At 43.5% G+C, this 14,800-nt stretch overlaps 1 protein-coding gene across 3 annotated transcripts in view; it reads left to right on the plus strand.

The window, feature by feature from the left end:
* The first annotated feature begins 1,188 nt into the window (after positions 1–1,188).
* The window catches only part of AHCYL1 (adenosylhomocysteinase like 1), a 38,366-nt gene continuing 24,754 nt past the window's right edge, over positions 1,189–14,800 (plus strand). Inside the window, exon 1 of one of the 3 annotated variants that reach the window (XM_036272293.1) lies at positions 1,189–1,659. In XM_036272293.1, coding sequence (XP_036128186.1) covers positions 1,540–1,659 — 120 coding nt within the window. In that variant the 5' untranslated portion in view covers positions 1,189–1,539. Of the gene's footprint in view, positions 1,660–1,798; positions 2,310–12,548; positions 12,632–14,800 lie in introns of those variants that run through there. The other 2 variants (XM_036272294.1, XM_036272296.1) reach the window with 2 other exon arrangements.

The following is a 14,800-nucleotide window of genomic DNA, read 5'->3' on the forward strand; positions in this document are numbered from 1 at the left end:
ATCCCAGGTGACCGGAAAGCCAAAATAACTTTTCAGAACATTTCAGAAATGTGACTTTAAATTGTTTGCTGTGTGATGTAATCTCTCCCCTGCGGCCAACAAATTTTCATTAAAAGTTCTGCTACATGTTACAGCATTCTTTCTGTGGTTGGAATTGGGGTGGGGGTTGGAAGGAACAGGGTCTGTGTTCCTATGTGAATTGATGGCAGGAACTAAAGAAACAGCCACAAGACCAGAATACTGAATAAAACTTTGATGAGGCAGAAAACTAGAGCCAGAGGTAACCACAAACTCGAAGTCCCCCCAGTAATTCACAGAAATCCTGGGGAGGGCATCGAGCTTTCCGCAGGACATGGGAGTTCAGGCCAATGTCATTTGAATCTCAAAGGACATGCTACCTCAGCTGACATTAGATTACAAATAGGTTTTGCCTCTCCAGCTGGACTAAGCCTTGCAAAACATGGAATGTACCACATGCCTCTTTACCATCCAGGGCCGCAAGGGGAAAGCGCGTAGTAGGGCCCAGTAAAAGCATGTGAACGACCCATGGACACCGTCGGTGCCGCGCCGAGAACTGACAGTTTGATGTTTGTGGGGGGAGGAGGGGCGCTGAAGCCGGAAAACCATTCAATCTGGAAATTTCTCCTCCTACCTCCATCTTCTGACCCATTCGCCCTATCCCAATGGCCAGATAACATCAACTCTGTGGCCTAAAAGTTTTTAAGGCAAAAAGTTTGTAAGGCAACTCTGTGGCCTAAAAGTTTGTAAGGCAAGGCCCAGGGGAGACAGTGGTGGAGGAGGTTGTGCAGAAACCACATTGCTCTGAGTGCGTCCATCCTTAGAGTCAAGGAAGCAAACGCTGCCCCTTGGTTAGGGGCTTCTCATCCAAAGGCCCTGGGGCGGGGGCGTTGAGTGAGTGAGCTGTCTTGGGCCGCAGATGTTTCCAGCACTGGCTGCGGGATGTGTCACGTGGGGCTCTGGTCTTTGCTCCCAAGTATTCCCGGAACCCCACAGCCCAAAGACCCTCCAGTACTGCGGTTTCCTTGCAGGAACCACGCGCCGCTCACAGGGCTGATGGCGCCACCTGGCGGCGCAAAGGGTCTGACTCACCCTTTGGGCCCGGAAACTGAGGGGGAGGTTTCGGCGGCTCGGTCCAGCGTGGTGACGTCACGACCGAGCGCCTTTTCCCCGCCCCTTTCCCCTCCCCGGAGCTGCCAGTACCCGACGTGGCGTCACCTCCCTTTACCCTTACTGTGCGTGCGTGTGTGCGTGCGGCGGAGGTGGCAGCGCGGGCCGGTCGGAGCTCCGCGCTGCTGCTTCTGGTGCTCCTGTCGCCGCTGCCGCTGTCCGGCTGTCCTGGACGGCCGAGCGGACGAGGCGCCCGCCCCAGCACCTCGGCACCCGACGCGGCTCGGCGCCGGGCCCGGCGGGAGGGTGGGCGAGCGCGTGTCGGAGGGCGCCGCGCGGGCGGGCGGCCGAGCGCTCGAGAGCGAGAGAGGCGGGGGCGGCGGGGCAGCAGCGGGCCCGGCCGGCCGGGGAATGTCGATGCCTGACGCGATGCCGCTGCCCGGGGTCGGGGAGGAGCTGAAGCAGGCCAAGGAGATCGAGGACGCCGAGAAGTACTCCTTCATGGCCACCGTCACCAAGGCGCCCAAGAAGGTGCGGGGTCTCTGGGTGGCGGCGGGGGCCCGGGCTGGGGCCTGGCGGAAGGGGCGCGAGCGAGCCTCGCGCTCCAGCTGCTTCCCGACTTCAGGAACGAGGTGTGGGGGCACGCGATGTCTGGGATGGTGTGGGGGTGGCGGGTGAGCCGCCCTCCAGGCCCACCCGGAGCTGGAAAGGCCGCCCCTGACCTCACTTTTCTTTGTCCCTAGGCCCTAATCCTCCGGGATCTTTCTGAAACCCAACAGGGCCGGGCCTTCAATTTGCCCCTGGCTTTTCCCGGAGGAAGGGCCTCGAAGAGTGGGAGGGGGTGAACCAACTCAGTTGACCCCTGTAACCGGCCCCAGGGGATGGAGGTATACAGAAAACCTCCCCTCAGGTGAATGGGGAAGTCAAGTAGAGCTGCTTTGGGAGCAGTGGCCGTTTTATCCAACAACTGCGTGCTAGCTTGAAGGCAAGAGAGGAAAATCCGTGGAAGCAATAGGGGCAGCATGAGATTGAAAACAAAACTAAGGTTTTCACCTTCTCAGGTCGTCTAGTTCTTCCGCACGTAAGACATCAGCATCTGGAGGTTGGTGACAGCAGACACTGTCATGGATACAAACTGATCGTGTAGTCATGCGAATAGATCACTTGAGAAGGGAGCTGGGGTGAGTTGGACGGGTGGGTGGTAGGCATGATTGCTCATTCTTGACTGCTCTTGGGGAGGCAGAACAAGTTTCGTCTGTTGTGCTGTGGGTCGAGCTCAAAGGATGTCCTTCTCATTCTCTTGTAGTGGAAGAGTAAATGGCAAGCTTTAGAGATTTCAGTCTAACTAGCTCTCAGAGTGGTGGAACTGGGATCCCCAGTGCTTTCTGAGCATTTGCTGCCAACCACATCTTGACTTTCCACATACCTGGCACCCAGTTAACAGTAGACCAGAGAACCTTTGAGACCAGTGAGAACGTGGATAAATATTTCCCACAGGTATAAAAACAGTGTTTCAAGGCCGTATCTCTCTCTCTCTGCTTGCAGTGTTTGATGGGTGCAGTGATTGTATAAGCTGAACAAAGCCAGGTTTGCAGGAACAGTTACAGTCTTTGAGGTTCCTACACCTGCACTGGTTATGCTGTCATAAGTGGGAGAGATGGCTTTTTTTTTTTAAGGAAATTAATCTAACACTCCAGAAATCAAATGCAGGTCACTATTGTGTGCTTTAGCTCCATTTTCCCACGAACTTGAGATCTTACCAATGGCATGCCTTTAAAAAGTTGTGGAAGATACCTTAATTAATCTTATTTTTAGTGCTCTCAATTCAGCTGACTTCATTGTTGGGGCAGTAATCCTTTGTAATCTGCACTATTTAGAGACAATCACAACCTTTATAAGTAGAATCCTTAAAAGAGTAGTAGTACCTCTGATGAGTTAGGGGAAAGGCTGGGAAAGCCCTGGTACCCTAACTTCCGAACGCTTCCTTGTCCACTTAGCATATCTTTTGTCTCCTTGCTTCAGGGATTAGGCTCTCTTATCTGTGCTTGCCTTTATTCTTGCAAGTGCCACTATTAATAAGACAAAGTTTTTATTGTAGATTGTAAACTTCATAAAGGCAGGGACTCTTGTGCACCACTGTATGCATTGTTGTGGCTTTGTCCCTAGCATATAGTAGGTACTCAAATATTTATTGCCCACCTGGCTAACTAGTAATCCAGATGTCTGTATGGCAGGAAGAAATATCCATTTTCCTCTTTTCTTCCCTAGAGTAATATTGCTAATGTGTATTATTGTCAGGCCAAGTGCTAATGACTTTAAAGACTCTTATTCCATTAGCTGACAGAAGCAGTCTGGGGTAGGAATGTGGGAAGACCACGTGTAAATTTCCATTTGCTGGTAAATGTATCCTTGTGTTTCTTGTTAATCCTGCTCTCTCTGAGCTTTATTGTTTAGCATTTACACAGCACTTTATTAAAGTGCTCTGTGATAACTAATTACCTTTCCCCTAGTCTTGATAAAAAGTATTTATTTAGTTAATGAGTTGGTGGAGGACTAGTCAAGGTCATATAGCAGCAAGTCCTAGGTGATCGTTTTTTCAGAACTTCAGCTGAATTGAACATTATGACCTAAGGCACTTTTGTACCTCTGCCATGTGTTGATACTGTGAGAAAGCATGAAAAACCTAGAGAAAAAAAAATGTAGCTTGGCGCGTACTGAATGGTGGGAGAAAAAGGCCTCTTCAGATAATGTTGTCCTTCACCTGGGAGAGTTCCAGTGTGGCTTCAGACCAAGTAATTCATGGATCATTCCAAGCCCTTAGGCCCCTCGGGAAATGAGGACATTCCTGGCACCAGTCAGAGGCTGTAGGTTACTTCAGGGTGACCTTGATGGTCCTCAGATCAGATTCCAGTGTAACTGGTGAAGTTTTATTCACTTTGGGGAAGAATGGATGTCCATCAATTAAAACCATAGATATTGAGATTCTTCAGCTATAATAACTTTCTCAATTTTATATGCCTCGGGGTCTGCCACAGTGCTATATAAATAATAGAACTTGTTGGTTTAATTCAAGACTTGACCTGGGTGTCAAGAAGCCGACTAAATGGCTGCCACCTCAAGCAACTGAGCTTCTGTGCCTCAGTTTCCTCATCTACCAAATAAGTGCTTTTTGTTTGTAGCAAGGGAAATAGTTACACATTGGGAACCAAGCAAAAGTAGTTTTTTAAAAGAAGTCTGTTAGTATGTTACACTCCCTCTTTTTAGTGCGCATTTGAGCTACTTATAATACAGGACTTGTACAATATAGATAGGAAGTCAAAACTATAGAAAGAAGCAAAAACATTGTTAACCCTGAGGGCTAAGACAGTTGGTGAGGCTGATCACCACATGTAACTCAACGCTTCCTAGGAGCCCAAGGGTAAAGGGAATCCCAGTGTTATAGTCTCATTAGCAGACATAGGAAATAATACCAATTCCTCAGGAAGACAACTTGAGCTGATACTAAGATCCAAAGGAAATTTTTGTAGGACAGCATTAATAGCTGTAGTATGATTCATGTGGTGAGGCTTGTTCAACATGGTGGTCACTGGTGATTTCAGATGGTATGGCCAGGAATTTTGGGGTGAAAAAAGGAGTCCTTTAGTTAGTTGTACATTGCACCACAACTAAAGAGGATCCTTGTTTAATGTTGGCAGTTATTAGTTGAACCAAACAAGTCATCTGGTTCCCCATAATCACTGGTTGTTTACCCCCATTTTTCTATTACTTTGTGTTGCAGAGGTAATAGCAGTCCTTGGGCCTTTAGAAATTGACATTGTATCAAATTGATTTTCCCTCCCATAGTATAAAACCAAATGTCCAGCTTGTTGATGAAACTTACTAAAATAGACATGTTTCTCTGGAAGGCCTATCAGGATGTTTGCTCTTCTCTGTACTTCTGAACATTTGGAGGGACTCTTCGGAGTGATACATTAGGCATTTGCCCTAGGATTTATGCAGTCAGACTTTTACCACCAGTACAAGAAGGGCAAGAAGAGAAAGAACACAAAAGAAGTTACTTTTGCTTGTAGGATATTCTTTATTTGAATAAAGCATATATATCAAAGGGGTCAGCTGAATTAGGAAGCATACCAGGCAGAAGAACCCCAGTGAGTGCTGCTTAGATGTTAACCTATTCGGTGCAATCCTTGTGCAGTTTTATAGCATTTACACCAGTACTTAGACCCTTAGAGTCACCGAGAAGAGATTTAATAAGTTGACATCTCCTCCTGTCTTCTCCACACATCATTAGTATCTCTTGATTCTCTTAAGAATGGCTGCTGTTTTAGTGGCAGTCTTTGAACAAGAGTCAGATGTGTAAGAAGATCCTATCTTGTTTAGATTTCTCCACAGATACACATCACCTCTTTTTTCCTATTTGATTCTGTTTAGTTAGTTTCCATATCACTTTGTTCTAAGTTCATTAAACATTTAGCTTGTGACAGAGAGCAATCTGTTCATTGCATAGGTCTCTTGCTGACAAGATTACAAATGTGGGCCATTTGTTTTACCAGGAGGGTATCATTTTGGATCCAGTGGTGTTACCCAATGTAATATTCTTGTAAAGTTATTTACAAAGTTTTTAATGTATTTTGATACATATAATGTAAATCTTTAGTTACTTGTGACTCCTAGTAAGTTTACTTTGTCACCTCATGTAGTTACCATCTGTAAACAGGCATGTGAATGCTTTCTTGGGGCTGTTACAGAAAGGAACTGGCCAGTAAAGGAGTATCATTTATACCTATCTGTTTCTCATGTTTGGGAATCTGAATATTAAATTTTTATAAAGAAGGACCCTTGTTATTCTGGGTATAATAATTCAGAACAGCCCTGGCCGGTTTTGCTCAGTGGTTAGAGCATTGGCCTGTGGTCCACAGAGACCTGGGTTCAGTTCCCGCTAAGGGCATGTACCTCGGCTGCAGTTTGGCCCTGGTCCTGGTCGGGTCATGCGGGTGGTGGCCACTCGATGTTTCCCTTTCATGTCAATGTTTATCTCTCTCTTCCTCTCTCTCCCTCCCGCTCTATCTGAATAAGAAATTGACAGATGTCCTCGGGTGAGGATTAAAAAAAAAAGAAAGCAAACATTTAAAAATTTTTTCAGAACACACCATAGTGAGATGGGTCAGAAGTATCCCCATCATGTATGAAAAACAACATATATTTACTGACCAGAATTTTTTCCAACCTGAAATCTGAGAATCCAAACTTAAAGACAAATTCTTACCACAAGTTTTCCTTCCGACGCCTGTCAACAGTGTCAGTGCCTTGCATATGGCAAGCAGTTAAAAATTCATATAGGATTGTGGTCACCTTTTCTCTTCTGATACCATATTTCCCTTTGACTTATTCAGGGAGTTATCTTGCTTTCTGACTGTTACTTGGCTGTTACATGAAACACGTTTAACTTTCCCTTTTTGTTCCTAAAACAGGGTAGTACAATGTAAGTCAAGCACTTGAATTTTTAGAGTAAGGTTTACCTTCAGTCTCTACCATCTAAAAGAATTATGACTGAACAAATGACTTCACCTGTCTGAACCTCATTTTCTTTCTTTATATCATTTTTTTTCTTTTTTTTTTTTTTTATCTGTAAGTTACTTTATTTCACTCTCATTCTTGAGAGATAATTTTGCTGGGTACACAATTTTAGGTTGACAGTTATTTTTCTCAACACTTTGAAGGTATGTTGCTATTACCTCCTGGCCTTAATATCACTAAATAAAAGTCAGTGTCTTTCTAATTATTTCTTTGCAGGTGATCTGTAAACAACTCCTTTTTTTTTTTTTTTTTTTTAGCTTCTTTTAATTTTTTTACAACTGCATATGACTGGTCAAGGACGTGGACTTTGAGCCTCTGTTTTCCTATCTGTAAAATAAGGAATAGTAATAGCACTACAGGATTGTTGAGGGGATTAGCATTTAGTAAAAGCTATTTGGTGTATTTACTCCTTTATAACTAAGATGACCATATATGCTGGTTTGTCTGGTACAGTTCTGGTTTATACCTCTTATCCCAGCATGCTGTTCCATAATTGCCTTCTTACACTGTGAAAAGTACCCTGGCTTATTTGAAATACCCTTAAAGAGCCAAAACAAAGATGTTTCTATTAGAACATCTTTTCAATAGGAAGAAAATTTTCCCTGACAGAAATGTTATTTTATGTAGAGCTTATGCCTATTGAACACTAAAGTACTTGTTGATTTTCAGGAGGTACAGAGACAATGGGAGAACTTAGAGCTTATGATGGAAGTGGGATTTGCTCTACCCCAGCACTCTGCCACCCCATGCCCCACACCACACGATGCATAGAATGTGGGTGTCTGTCAGACTCTGGGTTAGCTGAGACCAGGAGTTTATTTCTTCAATCTGCAATAGTTTGGGATTCTTCCCAAACTGCAATCCTGGAATTACATGAAACCATTCCAAAGACTCCTCTGAGCTGTGACTTTATCTTATGTAGTCACCTTCAGATCGCATCTCTGTGTTCTGCAGCGTCCTCCCCCAGGCAGTGTTTCTCTCTGCTCCAGACAGTCCGCTCCTAATTACATATAACTGATTTTCTCCTACAGAAATGTGTGGCCTTCGCTCCACAGCAATTACACAACTAGGGTGGAACACCCAGGCCTTTGTTGACACTCAGACTGGTTTCATTTTTGTTCTTATCTCTGTTCATTTTTCTAGAGGATTCAGTACAGTGCCTAGATTTCAGAATGTATATAATGATTGGTACTGCTTAGCAGTATACAGTGGGGCTTAATCATTTACTGCCCAAACAGAACACAAAGGAAAAAAGCTTAATTAACTGGTAAAAGGTAGTATTTGGAGTGCTGGGGTAGAGAGTGGAAAGGACTTTGGCAGAACCATAAATCTAGGACTGTCTAAGTGTGTTTCTTCCATTAAAAAAAAAAAATTAAAGTATAGTTTACATACAATATTATATTAGTTTCAGGGATACAACGCAGCGATTTGATAGTTATATACCTTACAAAGTGGTCACAGTAAGTCCAGTAACCACTTGTCACTGTACAAAGTTATTATATTATTGACTATTTTCTCTATGCTGTACATGACATCCCCGTGACTTATTTATTTTATAACTGTACCTGTCAATCACCTTCACCTTTTTTGCCCATCCCTCCCCCTTCTTCCCTTCTGACAACCATCAGTTCATTCTCTGTGTCTGTGAGTCTGTTTCTGTTTTGTTTTTTTAGAGTCCATATATAAGTGAAATCATACGCTATTTGGCTTTCTTGCCACAAAAGCCTCAGTGCCTCAGCTAATGTGCATCTATATTCAACCTGTATTCTGAGGGCTGACTGGACTTAAAATGTTCTCCTTTAACAGTTCACATCTTTTAAAATGGATACCTTGTACTCACCTGTGTACTACAATGAGGCTTAAACAGAAGGGGCTAGGGAGACTGCCCACTTCCATGCTGTTCATCTTGGACATGCTGCAGGCTTAGTTCTTTACAATCCGAAGAACTGTCCAGCCAGAGCAAGCCCTGTTGTTGATATATTTTTCTCTTCTCTCCTGAACCCGTTGTATGTGCAGTAGTATCAGTGGAATCCCACTGAGCCTATGTGCTCAAGGTGCCAAGGAACGGCTCAGGTGCTGATCTGCATGGTGTGCAGCACTATGAGCTGGCAGGTGAATTAATGAGTGGCAGAATGAAGGGGTTACAGGCCTGGAGGAGATGAGAGTAACCATGTTTCATTCATTTTGGCGTCGTGAGTGAAGCTGTTCATATCACTGTGCTTTGAGTAATTTCAGGATTTGTAAAGTTTTTAGTAAATGTCTCCAACTCTTCTGGTACTTCAATTAATTGTATTAAGGTGAACCTTTGGGGCACAGGTTTCCATGGTCATAATGGAAAGTACTGTATCCCTTTCCCACAAGACTAACTTGATCTCAAGTCAAAATTTTTGGGCTGTGACTTGTTTCTGTTAATGATCTTAGCATCCCGAAATAAAAAAGGGACCTGTCAGGGAAGTTAGTTACTGACAGAGATTCTGCTCCACCCTCTTTGACCACCTCCATTCCATAGCTTTCCTCAAAGGCTTTAAGGAAACCTCTTTGGGCTCTCATATAGTTAGCTTTATTTTGGAGTTGTGGAAAGGAGCTCTTGCCTTGAATTTTCAAAATATGCATCTCATCTCTATTTCTAATTTCGGAAGAGAGGTCAGTATAGATCTCTGTGGAAGGTGGAGAACTTAAATAGATTTCTCTTTTGCCAGTTTGAGGGATTGCTCCTGAGATGTTCACTAGACTAAGAGACTAGAACAATGGTTCTTAATCTTTGGGTCACAGATCCTTTTAGGAATCTTATGAAAATCATGGGTCTTTCCTCAGGACAATTCAGGAGCACAAAAACTAACATACACGTTCAGAGGATTTATGGTATTCCCTGAAATTCTTTTGTGGATCCTGGGTTAAAAACTCTTGATTTAGAAATCAGGCTTCTAAGCCATGGTTTCTCTTTCTTTTACAGATCCAGAAACTGCTGAGATTAAGTTTCCAGCCCATAGTTTGTTTTTGGAACAAAGCTGAAGTTGTTGGTATTCTTTGTCACTCTTCTTTAGGATGCTCCTTGGCTTCCTAAGAGACTCATTATTAGCAGGGCCTTGAAGGCTCACCTCGGGAACTTGTGCACACTAAAACCAGCAACCCTGAGGGGGTTTGTGCTAACTACACTGACTAATATCTAAATCTTATTCTTCATTTGCATTTTCTAGACCAAGCATATTGAGGGTGAGGACCGTACCTCACATATATGAATGGTATGTGGTGCCTGCACCTAATACTGTCAGTAGTTGTTTATTGAGTGAAATACTGTGAGATGATTATCCCTAGGAGAGAGTGAGTTGGATTCACTTGGTGGCTTTGGCTCCCTTTTTCCTTCTGTTGGCCCAGGCTCTTTTTCTAACTTAGACCATTTCCACGCGGGTGATAATGGAGAACCAACAGCTGCAGATGAGAAATTGATGAGAATTTTCAACACCTTAATAGATCCCTGTGTACTGCCAGAAATAGATAAGGTAGGAGACTTGAGAATATGTGGCCCCAAGCTTCTCAGCTCAGTAGCATGAGAACTACAGGGCAGGAGGCTGGAAGCTTAGGGATACCTATCCTTAGACATAATGGAAAAGGTAACAAATTTGCCATCAAGTTTTAAACCCTTAGCATTAGGGACCCTGACTAAAGTTGAAAGTGGTAGGCTGATTTTCACATGCACTTGATTTAAAGAATAGAGGCTTATTACTCTTACGATGTTTGAGATTGAAGACCAGTGGTGAGTTGAACAGTTTCATTTTGGAATGTGTGTTGGAGTCCTGGAAGTAATAAACAGCAGCTCTGCCCAGCAGTGATGAGCAGACTTCTGATTCTTCTCATTCTGCATCCCCAGCTGCCCTTCTGAACCAAAGGCTGAGCTGAATGTTCAAAAGCTATATTATACCCTTGTCTTTGAAATATACCTTCTTTAGAGCTCCAGTCTTCTGGGAGCTGGGCCAGTGCTTATCCTAACCAGAAACCTCAGACTCTAGCTGGCACTGAGGATTTTGTGTGTGGCATTTCCCTAAAGTATGTGACCTCGACAGGATTCAGAGAAAAGGGAGACCTTCAGAATTTTGCAGCTTTGGGAATAGAAATAGGTGCTTCAGCCCTGGCCGTTTGGCTCAGCAGTTAAAGCGTCGGCCTGCGGTCCGGAGAGACCCGGGTTCGGTTCCCGCTAAGGACACGTACTTCGGTTGCAGTTTGTCCCCGGCCCTGCTTGGTCGTGCGGGTGGCAGCCACTCGATGTGTCCCTTCACGTCGATGTTTCTCTCTCTCCCTTCCTCTCTCTCCCTCCCACTCTATCTGTACAAAAAATGGAAAAATATCCTCGGGTGAGGATAAAAAAAAAAAAAAAAAGAAATAGGTGCTTCATAGAGATGGCAAATGTGTTCATTTGTTCTAGTAACGGATTGTTTCCTGTGGATGGCCAGGTGGTCTCCAACTTCTGGTTCACTGTTTGAATTTTTTGTGCCCAGCTTCAGAGCACCAGACTTCTTGGCAAGCAAGACACGAAGATTCCCAATGTTCAGTTCTTATGGAGAGCAGCCCAGCTGGCTTGTGCTGGATTAGATGAATTGTGACTGTTAATTATACTGATCAATACAGTGGCCTTGGTAACAGACTTGTAGCTGCTGTAGAATCTGTTTACTTCACGCTTGTTACAGAAAAGAGACCAAGCTGGTTGGGAACATGGTGTTCTGAGTGTAATAAACTGTATTGTGAGTCCAAGGAAAATGTGTACTGGAGGGACTGGCCCTATTGCACCCCTTCCCCAGGATTTCCTAGAGGGAAGCATTACTCTGGAGGTGCTTCTGTTCTTATTTGCCAGTTGGGGATGAATTGAGGTTGGCAGAGGCTTGGCTTTTAGTAAGAAGATGTGGGGTAAAGGCTGCTTCCGAATCATAAAGATTAGAAGGGGAGCATCCATGTTGGGAGGCACCTCAGTTCTCTACCTAGTTTGTAATTGGGGGTGGAGAGTTGATGAGATTAGTTTCAACCCTTGCATTCAGGGAAAGGAACCCCTCCTATCTGGGGAGTAGAGGGTTCAGAATTCTGCACATTCTTTTCTTACTCCACAGGGAGGGGATTAGCTGAGTGCTGGGCATGTGTGGAATGAGAGCACCTTGCCAGTTTTTACTGAATTTGTATCAAGCTATTGTGAAAATATAGTCTCTTCCTCAGACAAGCTCTGTCATGTTCTCCTGACCCCTTTTGGATCCCTCTGATGGATTGTCTGTACCTGACAGGTGGAGGTGTTATTAAAGGCAGATTCTCTACTTCCTTTACCTTATTTATTTTATATCTGAACAAGATGTGGCTAACCCATTTGTTCCCTGCATTTCTTGAGAGCCTGGTAAACACTATATGTCTGAGTTTGCTTTTTCAGATTCTGCTGAAACTGTCCCTGATCAGTACTTCTCATGGATTGGGAAGGAATGGAAGGTATCAGTCATCTAGGGAACATTTTCAAAGTATTTGTTACCAGGGCCCTAAACCAGACCTACTTAATCAGAATGGGGAGGTGTTGAGGGTAAAAGGCAGGTAGAGAATGTGATGGAACCTGCATTGTAAAACAGCCTGAACTTGAAGGATCCCAGATTTGGAACCACACTCTTAGATTGCCTAGCAGGGCTGGCCAAAATTGTTATGAAATCTGACATTGGGATGGTGATGCAGCTACCTCCTATCTTGGATGACTTTGGCCTTGAGGAAAAATCATGTGTCCCATGTGAGAGGTCTTGAAATGACCTATACTTAATCTTTTCCAAGATACTCAGAGTGAGCTGTGACCAGAAACCATGCTGCCTTGTGTCCTAGCCTGTGATGGACACTTAGAATACATCAGTGAAGAGTACAGTGATTCATATCCTGTGCAGCTACATTCCTCTGTGGTTATTATTTGGGTCATGTAAGTCTTGTGTAGCAGTTTTTAATCATTTGGGGTTTGGAGCTCTATCAGAGCTGTTTGTCTTCCAGAAATGTGTACATGTAGGTAATAATTTGCATATAAGGGAGAGTTGGCAGCCTGAAGCCCATCCTTGGACCCCAGGCTAAAACCTAGAATGCTTGACTTGAATTGAGAATGTGGTTAAAGCCAGGCCATGAGCTGAGTGTTTAGGACTATTATCTCCTAGCCAGACCTGGTTGTAGTTACTTTACCTGTACAGCCAAGGCAATTTGCAAAGACCCTGAGGGTGTCTCTAGAAAAAGTGAGTATGAGGAATGGCTAGGCCTCCACTAAAACAGTAGCATTTCTTGAGTCTGTTCTCTTTAAAATCCTAAGGATGATTTTGACTCCCTGCCTCCATTTTCTCCTCTAGTTTCTGGTTGGCTAAGCTTTTTGGACGCAATGGATTAAAAATCGGGATAGAATATGAAAATATCCTTAACATGATCATTTGTGTTATGAATTCCTGGACTAATAGTGATAGTAAAATTATAAAAATCATGAGAGGGCATTTTAGTGAAATTCTGGCTTCAAAACACAGAAAGTCACAGAAGGAGTTGATTGAGGAGCTGAGAAAATAGTCAAAGAGTAAAGATTAGAGAGAGGACAGTAGGAAAAAAAGCAGGGTGGAGCTCAGAAAGACAGTTGACAGAGCTGGTAAGCCAGGTAGCCAGGAGAGCAGGTTCCTTCTTAAGCCAAAGTGCATGCAGAGTCCTGGGCCAGTTTCCTTCACCTCCCTGAAATCTGATCTTTAGTGTAACCAGGTGGTCTTTACAGGGATATTCTTGTTTCTCTGCCTGAGGTCTAAGGGAAGCTTTCCAGACCCACATGGAAGGATTGCAGAATAAGTGCTGTATTCAAAGCCTTCGGGCCAAAATTCTGTAAACTCAGAGCCCGTTAGAGAGCAGAGCCCACAGTCCTCCCCAGAGGAGCCAGGAGGCTCTAGAAACTGCTCTCCAGCATATGGAAAAACTGTTCTGCTGTGAAACCTTCCAACCTGATGTTACTGTAAGGGCATCTCATTGTTTGCTCAATGATGCATTAAAGCCAAAGCTACCTAAACCAGGGGAATATCATCACACCCAGTTATCTTTGTTTTCTGTTTTTAAAGAAACCCCTTAAAATGATCAAAGGAATTTCAGACCTCCCTTCCTGGGTCTGTTTAGAGATTCTGTTCAGCTTGTGGAGCTATATAGTTAAACCCTGCTACTCAGTTTTTAGAAAAATTCTATTCTTAAAAACCATATAACCAGAATTTTTTTCTTCATTCAGTAAATGAGTACTTTAAATAAATGTCTACCGTGGACATGAAACCAAGATTCAACAATCACATATCATGTTACTTAAACCCAGAATACTTCAATAAAATTGACAATCTTACAAGAACATTTTTTTAGTTGTAGTGGAGTCAGGGAAATGGGAAAGAAAATGTTTCTTTTGAAAAAAATTTTACTTGGGGTCCCCAAATTTAATATAAGTTGTTTTGTATTGGGGAAAAATCCAACTTTGCTAGATCTTTGAGACATGTTGTAAGATGCAAGGTGACTTGGAGGGGTCTTGTTTGAGTGGTAGCCTACAGATGAGAAAGGAACCTCGTGCAGTGTTCTCAATTTAAGGGCATGTTGTCTGTTTGTACTAAGTATTGGTGTGAAAGAAAAGTTCCCCGTCACCATTCTGCATGGGATAAAGTACCTTAAAAAGCACATTTAAAATATATTCTCTGTTGACTGTTTTATTTTTTATCTATTTATTTTTGTTAATCCTCACCCAAGGATATTTTTCCATTGATTTTTAGATAGAGTGGAAGGGAAGGAGCAGGAGAGAGAGGGAGAGAGAGAAACATTGATTTGAGAGAGACACATCGATTAGTTGACTCCTGCACAACCCCAGCTAGGGCCAGGGATCAAACCTGCAACCCAGGTTCATGCCCTTGACTAGGAATCGAATCATAGACCCTTCAGCCTACAGGCGATGATGCTCTAACCATTGAACCAAACTGGCCAGGGCTCTGTTGCCTGTTTTAAAGAATACTCATTTCTTATAAAAATAGCCAGCAAGTTTCCTAGATGACAGAAAAAAGAAAAAAAAAAATCATTGGTCAGTTTGAACCATAAGAAATTGAAAACCTTA

Source organism: Molossus molossus, unplaced genomic scaffold (genome assembly GCF_014108415.1).
Source record: "Molossus molossus isolate mMolMol1 unplaced genomic scaffold, mMolMol1.p scaffold_m16_p_20, whole genome shotgun sequence".
In the NCBI taxonomy this organism is placed as follows: Eukaryota; Metazoa; Chordata; class Mammalia; order Chiroptera; family Molossidae; genus Molossus; species Molossus molossus.